Here is a 16,211-nt window from a genome sequence, read left to right on the forward strand (position 1 = left end):
AGCTGGATGCGAGCAGCCGAAGATCGGAAACGGTGGCGTGAAATTGGGGAGGCCTATAATCCAGCAGTGGACTGCGATAGGATGATGATGATGATGATGAAATGCCCTGGCTCAAACTTACCAATAATAAGCTCAAAGCAGCAGCCGCATAACTCAGCCGCAGCAATGGCCTCCTCTAGAAGCACGCGAACGAACGACTCCTTAACTAGCTTCTGCACCAAGCGCCGCGCGCAGTGCGCTAGTAGTGACGTCAGGAGGATGAAGAGCGTTGATACCACTAGGGGGGCGAAGGTCACTTTGTTTACCTGGAACATTAGATTAAAAGAATTATATTGTCTTCGGTTACCGCGATAGTTACTCATGAAATAAAACTATGGAAACGGATTAAATCGCGTATAATGAATTTAAAATACATCCCGACGTTTCGAACTCTTTACAGCGTTCGTGGTCAACGGGTGACTGAGGAAAAATTAAAATGTGCAAAAGCTACCCACATACAAGAAATATTAACGAACCATGACCACAAATAATATAGATTTCTAAGGCAGGTTCACACACTATTAATAAAGCTAGTTATACAATATTCAAAAAATTTTACCATTATTATGTTAAAAAATAATTAACCAATTAATCTACACAAAATTGACAAAGAACAAACTGCAAATGTCCAACACCATACAACACATATGCCTCACAGCCTTCGTCGTGCTTGTTCCATTATCAGATGTACTACTGGATCCCAAGCCGGTGGTAAAGTAAAGCCATCCTCTCTATTAAAGTTTGGATATTTTTTGATCTCAATGGCCTCTCGCAACATTCTGGGTATATAAATTCATTCAGGTTTTAAATTCATTATACGCGTTTTAATCCGTTTCCATAGTTTTATTTAATATTTTCATCTTCATACTTAGAATAACCTTTTTACTCATTGTCACAGATATTTTTGAGAGTTCTAATGACTTTGTTTGGTTATAATGACTTTCTTAACCGTATTGTGAGGCCGATAGTCCACTATCATGGAAATATGATCATAGGCAACATGCCGTCCTTTTTCTTCATGTTGGAGAAAAAGGAATTGGACGAGACATGTTGCCAGGCAGAGCGATGGCAGGTGAACCAAAATGTTGACCGAATGGTGGCCGCTATGCGCTGAGGGGCACTTCTGGATGAGATTAACTGGACGAATGGAGGCCTATGCTCAGCAGTGGGCGATTAAAGGCTAAAATGATGATGATGATAAACAGACCTATGATCATATTTAAGATAATATACTAACGGCCTGAAAGAAAATGCTGAATATGGCCATGGTAAAGAGAACAATTTACCGAAGTCAAACGGAAGCGATGTTTACATATGAACACAAACTGACAAACTGACTTTTACTTTATAAGGATCGAATATTTTCATCTCGGAGGAAATGGACAGGAGACACCTTTCAGCTACTTACTTACAGCCTCTGGTCAAATGTGGAAGCACAGTGTAAAAGTCACGTCAAATACAAAATCACCCCCTGCCCTCTCCAGCCACAATCGATTTATTGTCATTCACAAAATCACCTCTCTGGATTACTCACATATGCGGTGAGCACGTGTAATAAACACTCAACCACCTCAAGCTTACAAAAATATAGTATAGTATACATTTCATTTGTAGGCAAGTAATTTTAGTACTTAATTGTGTATTTCTTTTGTATTATTTACGTAAAAATATTTTTGTCATATGTCAGATTAATGACTTTTAGCATGGATTTAAAACTCGTTTGCGAATGATAAATACTTCATCGTACTCCCCCAAGACTCATGATCATCATGATGAGAACGTGTTGTGTTTTTATCAAAATGTGCGTGTGTACCAAAGATAATAGACAATGTGACATATGTAAACATGTCAGTTCTGGTCTAATCGTTTGCCTAAGTGAGCAGCACAATATATATAATTTTGGAAAGCTTGTCTAGTTTTTATTTACTGTCCGCGGATATCTCCAAGTTGGTAGCAAATCGTGGTTCCAGTCTATTTCCTGTGAGATTTTCATACATCATGTAGATAAATACAACACTTTTTTTTGGTTTACATTTAAGACGCTACAGGAGCGAAAATGATAAAAAGTAGCCCTCCTTTCAGTTTGGGAATTCTAGTTTAACAACTCAGTTAAAAAATATTTCAAAAAAATCTTTAAAACCTAGGTTTTGCTCTCGACTGTTTCCTCCTTCAAAACTTAATCAATCGTAACGAAATTTGAGAATCTGAATAACAATGAAATAATAATCTATATTGGACCATTTCGTCTATTTTGCTTATTGTCACCACCAATTTTGAGTACCACACCTTTTTCACGCCATAATCAATAACGCAGTTTTTGGAAATGTTTGATGGGATCTAGCGTCTTTAAAAATAAGAATATAAAAAAAATGAAAACGAACCGACACAGATAAAAATAATCATAATTTGTGTTAAAAAAATCATTACTCTATCTTCAAAAACCAGGGAGGAAATACCTAGTCGAAAGCGTTTGTATGGAGAATTGACCCCTCCTGTATCGTCTTAACCGCACGTGCCAACATTGATACCCGAGCGTAGCGAGTGGGTCAAAAAGTGGAATCTTGAGCGTTGCGAGGGTATGAAGGTACGAAGGTTAAACAAACTTTGCCACCGAGTGAAACAACATTTTTCACCACACCAGCACTAACAAAATACTGACTATAAAACATGAAACTAAATCAAATCCATCAATTAATTCAAAATCATCATACAAGTAAATTCTACCAATCCGCTTAAGACATCAAGTTAAAATTTAGTGTGAAATTACTTTGCACTCTCGTGGATAAAATGCAATTATGCTATTTGTTTTCGAATAGCAAAGAGAGCCTTTACCAGTTGGGGTGGTGAAAAGTTCATTTTGTAACATAAACAACAAGAAGGTGTTATTCACCCCGCCCCACCTACTTTGTAGATACCTACTTCAAGTAACGAAGTGAATCTGGAAGTCAACTGAACATGTTTTGAATGCAAATTTAAACCCCTAGAGAAGTTATTTATGCTGGCATTCAAATTATGTTAACTTGATGTGACTTGTTTATTATGAAAATTATTGGTTGTAAAATAAGCACGAGGAAAATATTTAAATAATGTTGTCAGGAAATACTTAATAGGAATCTTTAGAAGGAAATCAAAATATTACCTACTGTTCCATTATACATTCTGAAAAATAAGGAAATATTTTAACTTTTTGTCAAGCAGACTAAACGTTTGCAATCGATGTCCTAGGCTTATAATAACCTAACCACAAAATTAAAATTTTGAAAAACCCCCGACCGCGACATAGTAGACCGATTTTCATGAAACATGGCTAAGAACACTCCCGACTAACACAGCTTTCAAATAAAAAAAACTAAATCGAAATCGGTTCATCCGTTCGGGAGCTACGATGCCACAGACAGACACACACACAGACAGACAAACAGACAGACAGACAGACAGACACGTCAAACTTATAACACCCCCGACGCAAAAACGACGGCGTTTTTGCGTCGGGGGTTAAAAAAAAATCAAGTTACTCAAGGCAGTAGGTATTGTACTTTTCTACTTTCAAGTTTACACTCGAACTATTTTTTTTTTTTGCAAAGGCATATTAAAACAATAATATACATTAACATTTAACATTAATAACATCCAAGCACAAATACAAACTAGAACCTATAAAAATCTTATTAAATACTTAGGCAGCATTACACGTATAGCTATGGCTAAAAAAACTTTCAACGCAAAAAAAACACCTATTAAAAGCAAAAATATCCCGAAAAATTAGAAAGAGATTTGTGAAGACCTACGTCTGGAGTACTATGGAAGTGGCGCGTGGAGACTAACTCAGCGCGAGAGAGACAGACTGAACGCTTTTGAAATGTGGACGTGGAGAAGAATGGAAGGTATAAGCTGGAAAGAGAGAGAAACATATGGACAAGTATTGGAGCAAGTCGAGGAGAAGAGATCTCTGCTAACAATTGAAAAAAGAAGGGGAAACATGTTGGGGCACCTGATACGGCACGATACTTACATAAAATCAATAATCGAAGGGCGAATAGAAAAGAGGAGAGTCAGGGGAAGACCGAGGCGTGCGTTTTTAGACCAACTTAAAGAAAAGACCAACGTAGTGACGTATCAGGGTGGCTAGCCGAATGGCACAATCGCTCACGAAACGCTCACGAAACGAAGCGCTAGTAGATATCTATCTCTATCGCGCTTGCATATTGCGCGATAGAGATAGATATCTACATTCGGCTACGGGGCCAGGACCTCAAAAAAGCGGCAGAGAAAAGAACGGAATGGCGCTTACTCCACAGACAACCCAGACAAGAGCATTTTTTTTTGCCAATATTTTTTTTTATTGTTTTAGGGAATTTTAGGTCAATTGTACTCAGAATCACGAGTACTTTCAATCTCACTGGGAGACAAAAAGTGTCCCATAATTTCCATACATTTTTTTTTACTTTCCTCTTTTGTTACCCCATACAACGTGTACGGAAAATGGTAACAAAATAAGAAAAAATCGTATGGGACAATTTTTTTAACTACTAGGATTGAAAAGGCTAGTAATTCTGAGTAGAAATAGCAAAAAAACTTATAACACCCCCGACGCAAAAACGACGGCGTTTTTGCGTCGGGGGTTAAAAAAAAATCAAGTTACTCAAGGCAGTAGGTATTGTACTTTTCTACTTTCAAGTTTACACTCGAACTATTTTTTTTTTTGCAAAGGCATATTAAAACAATAATATACATTAACATTTAACATTAATAACATCCAAGCACAAATACAAACTAGAACCTATAAAAATCTTATTAAATACTTAGGCAGCATTACACGTATAGCTATGGCTAAAAAAACTTTCAACGCAAAAAAAACACCTATTAAAAGCAAAAATATCCCGAAAAATTAGAAAGAGATTTGTGAAGACCTACGTCTGGAGTACTATGGAAGTGGCGCGTGGAGACTAACTCAGCGCGAGAGAGACAGACTGAACGCTTTTGAAATGTGGACGTGGAGAAGAATGGAAGGTATAAGCTGGAAAGAGAGAGAAACATATGGACAAGTATTGGAGCAAGTCGAGGAGAAGAGATCTCTGCTAACAATTGAAAAAAGAAGGGGAAACATGTTGGGGCACCTGATACGGCACGATACTTACATAAAATCAATAATCGAAGGGCGAATAGAAAAGAGGAGAGTCAGGGGAAGACCGAGGCGTGCGTTTTTAGACCAACTTAAAGAAAAGACCAACGTAGTGACGTATCAGGGTGGCTAGCCGAATGGCACAATCGCTCACGAAACGCTCACGAAACGAAGCGCTAGTAGATATCTATCTCTATCGCGCTTGCATATTGCGCGATAGAGATAGATATCTACATTCGGCTACGGGGCCAGGACCTCAAAAAAGCGGCAGAGAAAAGAACGGAATGGCGCTTACTCCACAGACAACCCAGACAAGAGCATTTTTTTTTGCCAATATTTTTTTTTTATTGTTTTAGGGAATTTTAGGTCAATTGTACTCAGAATCACGAGTACTTTCAATCTCACTGGGAGACAAAAAGTGTCCCATAATTTCCATACATTTTTTTTTACTTTCCTCTTTTGTTACCCCATACAACGTGTACGGAAAATGGTAACAAAATAAGAAAAAATCGTATGGGACAATTTTTTTAACTACTAGGATTGAAAAGGCTAGTAATTCTGAGTAGAAATAGCATATTTTTTTTCAAAAATATCACACTTCATAAAAGTGGCAAAAAAAAGAAATGCTCACAAGAGCCTGGCTCTTAAATAATATGATGATGTGATGAATAGTACATTTTACCGCTATATCGTTAGGCTTTTAAAAGTCTAACACTGAAAGTAATATAAGTACCTTAAATATAAATGTCGCAGCGACTTCAAATTTTAAAAGCGTAGGATACCTAGCATAATAATCACTTCTTTATCTTAACTACCTCTATCGCAAAATTTCCATATTAGCGTGATGTTGGCTACCCTGCCGGTCTAGCCGAAATGACAATCGTTAACGGTGGACGGCGATCGAACGCAGTCTGGCTCTGTTGCGCCAATACAGTTGTATAAGATCGATAGAGATAGATACGATAACGATGTTATCGTAAGCGTTTGTGCTTGGCTACGTTCTGTGGAATGAAAAACTTGAATTCTTCATTTACTTTTATCGGGCGAAGACTTCATCAATATCCTCATTGCACAAGTTTGATCGAGATTCGATAACTGACGCTTTTCATCGAGATGAAAATTATCTCATTCTCTAGATTTTCACACCTGGGTGATTCCATAGCGATTTTAACAAAATCGAGTCTTTAAAAAAGTTGTTTAAAAAAACCGTTCATCGTTCAACGATTTTCAGTAAAGATGGCCCTCTGAAGTTTCGACCTTACAAAAATTAACCACTTTGCGCACTAATGCGGGCAAAAAACACCATCTGTCCTGAATATACATTACGATACAAGTGCGGAAAAGAAGGAGTTTTATAAAGGGGCGATAAATTAAAGCACGACCAAAGGGAGTGCTTTAAATCGCCACGAGTTACGAATTTCCTTTTCGCACGTTTATGAAAATGCAGTTTTCCGTGATGCTTTCGAGTAACTGGCGGGTTACCATGAATTGCTGAAGTAATTCAGTTTAGGTTGAGAGAGAGGGATGGAGCTATTTAACTGCTGTAGCTGTATCCCTTTCCAGACCTGAACTGAACGTCTTTAGTACTTCATGGTAACCCCCTGATTAAGACGCTACAGGAACGAAAATGCTAAAATGGAAGCCCCCCTTTCAATTTGGGAACTTTAGTTAAATAACTATACTAGTGTTATTAACTAGATTTATCGAAAAAAAATTGTCCATTCAGGACAACTCTGTTAAAAGATATTGCGAAAAATCTTTAAAATCGAGGTTCCGCTCTCGACTATTTCCTCCTTCAAAACTTAATCAGTCGTAACGAAACATGGGAATCTGAATAAGTATAACAATGAAATAATCTGTGCCGGACCGTTAATTTTTTTTGTCTAATTGTTACCAATTTTGAATACTACACCTTTTTTGCGACATAACAATAAGGCCGTTTTTGAAAATGTTTGATGGGCTTTATAAATAAGAATATCAAAAAATCAAAACGGTCCGACATTGATAAAAATAATAGTAATCTGTCTTGAAAAAAATCATTGCTCTAACTTCAAAAACCAGGGAGGAAATAGTCGAGAGCGTTTATATGGAGAATGGACCCCTCCTGTATCGTCTTAACAACTCACGGTAGGCCCTCAACCAATTTGTAAACGCAACTGCATCGTGTCAGCGTCTGTTAGTTCCCGTCAGAATTAACATGTAACCACCATGGGCAGGCTTATTTAGACTAGACCATCGTGAGTAGGCGTAGAGCTGACATTGAGATGGATTAGTTACAATACTGTCTCGGCTTTCGACTGACGCTTTTGAGCGTGCATTTGGTGTTGATGTTTTGACTGGATTGACGCTGGAGAGTGGAGTATCGATCCCAAGGCTGAGAGTAGTGAGAGTTCAAGTCATTTGTTAGTCGTATACCTCGAAATCAAAAAATCCTTGTAGCTTTTTGCCTATTCATGTTTTGCCGCGATAGCGTATTTTGTTGTAGCGTTTAAGACGATACGGTAGGGGTCAATTCTCCATACAAACGCTCTCGACTATTTCCTCCCTGGTTTTTGAAGATTGAGCAATGATTGTTCAACACAGATTGTTATTATTTTTATCTGTGTCGGACCGTTTTGATTTTTTTGATATTCTGCTTTTTAAAGACTCTAGAGCCAATCAAAAATTTCCAAAAACGGCCTTTTCATTGTGGCGCAAAAAAAGGTGTGATACTCAAGATTGGTAACAATTAACCAAAAAAGCTAAACGGTCCGACATAGATCACAGAAGGCAATGTCTCGAGGAAAATCACCGGGTCACGATTGTCTCAGCATCGAACATCTCCAGCACGTAGGTCCCCATTTAGCGCGAGTGTTAGCTATGTTATTTAATTTATGTGTAACGCATTCTTATTTGCCAGACGATTTAATGCGAACGATAGTTGTGCCTATTGTAAAAAATAAAACGGGAGATCTATCTGATGTAAATAATTATAGGCCGATATCACTGGCAACGGTAATAGCTAAGATATTTGATAGTGTGCTTAACATACGGTTAAACGAGTATGTAGCATTGAATCATAACCAGTTTGGTTTCAGACAAGGATTGTCTACAGAAAATGCAATATTGGCCCTTAAGCACACTATTAAATATTACGTTGATAGAAATTCGCCTATTTATGCCTGCTTTCTCGACCTATCTAGGGCTTTTGACTTGGTCTCATACAATATTTTATGGAAGAAACTTGAAGACATTAAACTTCCCATCGGAATGATCAACATTTTCAGGTACTGGTATGGGAACCAGGTCAACTGTGTCAGATGGGCAGACACACTCTCCGACCCGTATAGGTTGCAGTGCGGAGTGAGGCAGGGGGGGTTGAGCTCACCAACTCTATTTAGCCTATATATGAACGAGCTACTGGATGCGCTTAGCAGAATGCATGTCGGGTGTCATATTGACGATGTATGCCTTAATAATATTAGCTATGCGGATGACACGGTTCTGCTTAGCGCGTCTGTGGGGGGCATACGTAGGCTGCTAGAGGTATGTGAGACATACGCTGAAACTCATGGTTTGAAATATAATGTATGTAAAAGCAAATATATGGTCTTTGAGGTCGGCCGAAGTAAAACGTCAGAAGTAACACCCATCAAACTAAACGGGGAAGTTCTAGAAAGGGTGGACATGTTCAAATATTTAGGACACATAGTGACGGCAGACCTCAAAGACGATAAAGACATAGAGAGAGAACGGAGAGCTTTGTCGGTCCGGGCGAATATGATTGCCCGCAAGTTTGCGCGATGTACCAGGGAGGTGAAAGTAACACTATTTAGAGCATACTGCACCTCACTGTACTCATGTAATATGTGGCTGTCATATACGAAACGAGCCTACGAAGCTCTCCGCGTCCAGTATAACAACGCGTTCCGGGTGATGATGGGGCTGCCGCGCTTCTGTAGCGCATCAGGGATGTTCGCTGAAGCCAGGGTCGATTGTTTCTATGCCACCATCCGCAAGAGAGCAGCATCCCTGGTGCGCCGGGTGCGCGCCAGCCCCAACATCGTCATGAAAATGATAGGGGACAGGTTGGACTCCCCCTTTTTGCTACGCTGCAGTCGGCTACATGTGCCGTACTCAGAAAAAAGAAAATGTACATAGTTATAATTAATTATAAGTATTCTTAGGCTTAAGCACTAACACATATCTTAGAATTCAGTTATTTTTTTTTTTTTACTAACAAATATTATGAGTGTAACTTGCTCGAAATATATGATTTATTATTATTATTATAGATTATTTCATTGTTATTCAGATTTTCAAATTTCGTTCCGATTGATTAAGTTTTGAAGGAGGAAAGAGTCGAGAGTGGAACCTCGATTTTAAAGATTTTTTTGAAATATCTTTTGAGTCTTTTGACTGAGTTGTTCTTAATGGACAATTTTTTTTCGATAAATTTAGTCAATGACACTTGTATATTTAACTAAACTTCCCAAGTTGAAAGGGGGGCTCCTTTCGGTTTTAGCATTTTCGCTACCGTATCCTCTTAATAACGATGGTATATTTTGTTACTCGCAAATATTTTTAGTAGATTTTTACAACAGTAGCAAATTTTGATGTAGCATTATTATCAATAGGCTATTTAGTTAACCGCAGAATATTTTAATAGATTTTTGGGCCATTTTTTTTTTAAGTTGTCCACCCCACTTTTTTTAGTAACATGGGTATTTTTTACGCGATTATTACTCAGAATCGCGAGGTCTTTCGATCCTGATAGGAGACAAAAACTGTCCCAAGATTTCCATACATTTTTCAAACCTTCCATTCCGTTACCGCCATACAAAATGTATGAAACAATGGTAACGGAATGGGAAAAGAACCTTGGGACACTTTTTTTCTACTATAAGAATTGAAAGAGCTCGCGATTCTGAGTGAAAAATTTCCAAATCCAAAAAAAAAGTGGGGTGGACAGGATTTTGAACAAAATGGCCCTTTTACAACAATAGCAGATTTTTGTGTAGCATTTATCACTAACCCCTATGCCTATTCAGTTAGCCGCCAATATTTTTAGACGCATTTTACCTGCAGGGTTAGCACATGATTGCCGCAAGAGTATGTCGCCGCGAGATAGACTACCCGTCCTTATCTCATTGATATAGTTAGACGAAGATGTGTGATCTATCTCGCGGCAATCATGTGCTAGGCCTACTGTGTCGCAAGACGTCATCTCATCATTCTCATCATTCACTTGCATTCGTTGTCTCTCTCGCACTCCGGTGGTGGAGTGGTCATTATCATCTTTTATATATCATAACTCAGCTTTCAGACTAAAAAACTAAATCTAAACCGGTTCATCCGTTCGAGAGCTACGATGTCACAGACACACACACACACACAGACAGACAGACAGACAGGCAGACAGACAGTCAGACAGACAAACAGACAGACAGACAGCCAGACAGACAGACAGACAGACACGTCAAACTTATAACACCCCGTCGTATTTGCGTCGGGGGTTAAATAGGCCCACACTGAGAGAAATTTGCATTGTGAATTTAACAAGTTCGACTTGTTGCGGTTTATCCGTTTGAATCAGCCAAACGTATGTTTAAAACAATATGTTTCAGGTTGTTTTTATAAAATCGACTTGTTGATTCAAATATATTGCCGATTCAAATGACAAGTAGCTTGTTGTTTGAACCAAAGAGCACGTAGGCGCTATTTTAACCAAAAAACTTGTTGAACGAACATGAAAACTGGTTGTATTTTCTCTCAGTGCACTACATGAGGTCCATAAAGCCTTTGGATTATCAGCAGACAGCATTTAGAAAGCCTAAAGTGTGGCTCATATTCCTTGCAATAAAAGTTGAATAAATTAGCGATCTTGTTGTCCCACTAGTATGCTAGTGTCACTGACACGGATAGGACGTCTGACGTCTATCTGACAAATCTGGTTACAGCGGACTGTTTGTGACGGTTCAACGGATGGTCACACATACTGAAGCCTAGGCTAGCTAGAAACTCCAAGTCTCTTAATCAAGCGTCGTAATAGTTATAGGGCAGGTATATAATATGTATATATGTATAGTATATGTAAGTATATTTATGTAAATTTGTAAGTAAGTATACTCGTATTATGTAGTTTTATTTTTGTAAACGTTTGTATGATGTGATATGTATGTAACCATTTAGGTTTATTAAGTAGATATTCAATTTCTCGTCTTGTTATATTTCTTGCACCTATTAGCTCTTATTGATCTCTGTTTGGCCCAAAGGTTAGCTGGTAGAGAATGCCTTTTGGTATTAAGTTCGCCTTTTGTACATTTTTTTACTGTGCAATAAAGTTTAAATAAATAAATAAACTCCAGAGTATTATCTGTACAAATCAAGGATTATTTATGTAGGACTAGCTTTTGCCCGCGGCTTCGCTCGCGTTAGAAAGAGACAAAAAGTAGCCAATGTCACTCTCCATCCCTTCAACTATCTACACTTATAAAATCACGTCAATTCGTCGCTCCGTTTTGCCGTGAAAGACGGACAAACAAACAGACACACACACTTTCCCATTTATAATATAGACTGTATCGTTAAGTATAAGGACAAAACAAACCTCGTCTAAATGTTGACATGTGCATAATTTTGTATTATTATGTTCCGAGAGTATGATCTTAAGGTATTGGTAAGTAAGATTTGATATAAGAAGGTCTGATATTTTTTTTATTTTAGGGACTTTATGGTACTTTCATTAAGGTCTAGCAAATAAATTTCGGACAACCCCTATCTGGCTTGATTTGAGAATATTTCAATGACTCTTTGTACGATTTCAACAAACAAAGGTTAATATGCTGCCAAAATATATTCTTTAAGAGTCCTCTTCATGGTTTTTCCAATTGGGTACTTGTAGAATAAATGCGGCGAATTTATATAATTTAAAAAAACGCAATTTTGAGCAACGTTCCGGATTGCCGTAAATTTTTGATGCTAGCAGGATGAGAGAAACAGATAAAAAAATTAGCCATAGGCCAAAGTCTAATTGACATTCATGGTGTTTGAACAGTGCTTAAACCAGATCGATATAAACAATGTATGATAGTCAAATTCGACATCAAAGTCGGAGTTAGAGTAAGCACCATGCCACATTCTCTAAATGGCCGCCATACACAGATCCTGAACTATATTTTTTTTAAATAACAGTGGCTAGACTATGTCCAGATATTCTACTTTGTGGATCATGTGTCGTTGAGGTTCGCACCATACAATTTTTTTTCGCAATCGTATCGTCTTTTACGCACTTTGTGAATTTTCTAGTAGCATTTGTCCGGAATCGTAATTGGTACTCGGGAGGATTAAGTCAATACTGTCTAAACCATATGCTTTACGTCGAGTTTCTAGGACAAAATGTGTACCTTATTATGTGCCTTATTAAGCCCATGGCTTGTTATAAGAAAAAAATATAATAGCAAATAAATACGGCTACTCAAAGTTGTCTTCATACTTAACGATACAGTCCTTATTAGTATGGATTTACAGTCTTCATACTAAGAATCGTACCTTTATTTTTTAGCGCCACCTATTAAATACTATCATAACTACACTAATGATGCCTACAATTTTTTTTTTTCAAAATGTGTATTGAAGTGATATCATGATATTTAAAAAAAAATATGTCATTTGTTCTTATAAAAAATAAAAACACGAAATTTTTTTGGGGAAAATATAATTTTGGCCACTTCCAGGTTGCGAACCAGTGCCATCTAGTTTTAAGCCTAAAAGCCCATACATTTCAGGTACGCATGTAAGTATGGGCTCTGTCAGTCCCGTATTATATCGTTCTTGTTACAAATGTACGTTTTTAAGGTTCCACCTTTACCCAAAACAGAAGAACAAAATAATACAATGACTACAGCGATACAGAGATATATTATAATTATAATAGCCAATGTTGATTTTAAAATGCTGCGACTTTGACAGAATGTGAGTCGAATGAGGCTCTTGGTTCTGTTACTGGGGGCCGATTTTTGAATCTCACGGCGTTCGAATTCAGAAAATTGTCACCGAAATTGCCTACTATTTTCAGTGACAATTTTCTGAATTCGAACGCCGTGAGATTCAAAAATCGGCCCCCTGTTCGTGATTCTTCATATTCCGGAAATACACCTCTTACGGTAAAATTAAAAGAATTAATATAATTGCACTGCACAACATATTTTATCCTCTAGCGACTATACAAAAAATTTGCCAAACAAAGAATCAATATGTACACGAAAACAGGGCGAAATTTATTTTTCTCAAACATGCAATGAAATATTGTCTTTACGTTCCTTAAAATGGGCTGGGAAGTATCGCTTTTTGGGCGCAACAACTCGAGAGGACTGTAAAGGGATTTCATATTATTTTTTAGGCCTAGGCCTGCAAAGTAACTTTTTTTTATAAAATATTGTCCTTTAGAGCATTTTTTTTTATTTCATTGTATGTTTGAGAAAAGCACTATACATGCCTCGGCGTGAAAACGGATTCCCGGCCTCGTATCCCTATCCGGCCTCGCTCGCACGCTCGCTCGGCCGTATATACCCACTTGGCCGGAAATCCTCATTTTCCCGGCCTCTGATGTAATGTACTATTTTTTGAAAATCGAACGAATCAAAACAAAAGCAACACAATTCTGTTTAACGTAGATTCAAATTTCACCGTAGGTATTTTGTCCTAGTATTAGTACATTGAACCCCAGGAGGTAAAAACCACAGAACTAAATAAAAACAATAGGTTCCTAATAAAGTAATTCATGTTATATTTAATACGAAAAAACTTTAAATACCTATTTTTTGACGACCGGTCTGGCCTAGCGCGTAGTGACTCTGCCTGTTAAGCCGCGGTCCCGGGTTCGAATCTCGGTGAGGGCATTTTTTGTGTGATGAAGATGAACACAGATATTTGTTCCTGAGTCGTGGATGTTTTATATGTACATAAGTATGTATTTATTTATATAATTAAGTAGGTATATTGTCGCCTAGCAATCATAGTACAAGCTTTGCTTAGTTTGGGGCTAGATTGATCTGTGTAAGGTGTCTACCTGTTGGAACTTACGTAAGGTCATAAGTTTATTAACTATGAAGTTCGTATGTGTACCACTATAAACTCTACTGTTTGAATAGAATCGTCTTCTAGACAATGTCACACAATGTAAACATGTCAGTTTGGTTCAGTTCGTTTGGGGTCCGAGTCTAAGGCTGGCGTATCATCATCATTTTATCACTTATCCACGTGGATAAAGCATCCGTCACGCTTTAGCAAGTATGTCAGTGTGAGAGTGACAGATGACAAGTGATAAAATTGGAAGCTGTGGCCCAAAGGGGTATTGTTTCGACGCTTTGTGCATTATAAGCAAAGTCAATTGACCAGAGATACCTCTGGAAACGGCCCAATAACACTAAATAAGTAAGATGGAAATAGGTCCGCTTATTATTATGTTTGCCTGTGCGGTCGGCACAAATATACATTGGAAAACTATCCAGTATTTTATTTACTGTGTCCACGGATATTTCCAATATTTATTTTATTTTTTATTTTATTTATTAACTTTACTTTGTTGCTGCAATGTACCTAGCATTAACATTACAAGTCATTTACTGGCCACATGACCTATCACAATATAAAGTTGTTTAAGGCTTAGTTTTTTTATACATTTACTTCCTCGTCCTTCCTTTTTGACTTATCCCGGCTTTGGCCTGGGAGCCTGGGATCCACTTTTTCACACATTTACTTATAGACCGTAACTGCAAAACTACAGGAGAGCAATTTTTGAATCTCGCATACGGGATTTTGTCACTAAAATACCGGTTGAAAACAGTAATAAGCAAATCACCGTTTTCAACCGGTATTTTAGTGACATATCCCGTATGTGAGATTCAAAAATCGCCCTCCAGGTGCCAAACCCACAGCAACATCCCTCATTCAAGAATGATGTTCCGTGCGACTTATTATGCTTTTCATTATTGTATTGTTGGACGCTCGCCAGAAGTATTAACGGACAAATAAACGTCCTGATTCTTATGCAATCTGACATCAAACATTGTTAATTAAGTTTTTATAACTTAGTTTCATAACAGCTCGTCGCTAAAAACTTGTTTTTACAGTTTTTTTACAATTCCTTAGCGAATTAAGAAAACGCCTATCATTATTTTCATAGCAATATTTTTATGGCTATTATCAACATACCAATCTATACATTAAGTATTTGACATTATGTAGGTGCATATTAAATCTATTAAAAAGGTCACATATTGACGTTCCAAGATAAATTAAATCATCGCATAATAATATACATATTTATCAACAAAAATAAACTTCACTGCGTTGCCAAAAAGGCCATTGATTCATCACCAATATTGCCAAAACAATCAGTAAATATAAACATATGGAATGACGTTTTGTACTTAATTTGTATGCCAGTGTGTTCTCTGTGACTACGCGGAAGCGAGTTCTCATTACCTTGGCCAAATTACACACAAAATACTATTGAATCAAGGTAACTCTACTGTAGTAATGTGCACATGTTTTAAGATGTAAATTCAAAGGTATTTTTTATTTAAAAATGTCTTAAAATTATAGCTCTTAAATATTAACACTTACCCTAACTACTACTTTTAGAAAAATGCCCAATACGTCTATCGTGAACTTCATTTTGGTAAGCCGTCTTCACTTTTCAAAAGAAATTACACTTTGATTTCACTTCACAGACTGAAAATGAGAAAAATGCCAATTAGAAAACAGAGCTGTAGCTAGTTTATCACTCGGGCATGTTGAAACTAGACGAATAAAATTCAAGATCGTGCGAATTCTATTTATAAAACCATCGCATAACACTTTGACAAAACTCACCATTTTATCAATACGTCTTTATTAAAGAAGTTATCACAAATCACAGTTAAATTTCGTTTCACGTTGGATAAATTCGAATTCGAGAAAAAATATAATATGTACTACGTTTGGTTTTTGTTGAGACGTGGGTCTGTGTGCGCGCGCGCATATTGTCGGGCCGAGGCCGGCCGAAGGCGATCTTAATATAGACGCC

General features: G+C 37.4%; 1 protein-coding gene across 2 annotated transcripts in view; it reads right to left on the minus strand.

Moving 5' to 3' along the window:
* LOC125230999 (aquaporin-11) overlaps window positions 1–16,211 on the minus strand; it is a 47,050-nt gene extending 30,839 nt beyond the window's left edge. The window contains exons 1-3 of one of the 2 annotated variants that reach the window (XM_048136322.1): window positions 16,019–16,211; window positions 15,770–15,877; window positions 122–305 (exon numbers count right to left, since the gene is read on the minus strand). In XM_048136322.1, coding sequence (XP_047992279.1) covers window positions 122–305; window positions 15,770–15,820 — 235 coding nt within the window. In that variant the 5' untranslated portion in view covers window positions 15,821–15,877; window positions 16,019–16,211. The remainder of the gene's footprint in view (window positions 1–121; window positions 306–15,769; window positions 15,878–16,018) is intronic. The other variant, XM_048136324.1, reaches the window with a different exon arrangement.

Source organism: Leguminivora glycinivorella, chromosome 11 (assembly GCF_023078275.1).
Source record: "Leguminivora glycinivorella isolate SPB_JAAS2020 chromosome 11, LegGlyc_1.1, whole genome shotgun sequence".
Lineage (NCBI taxonomy): Eukaryota > Metazoa > Arthropoda > Insecta > Lepidoptera > Tortricidae > Leguminivora > Leguminivora glycinivorella.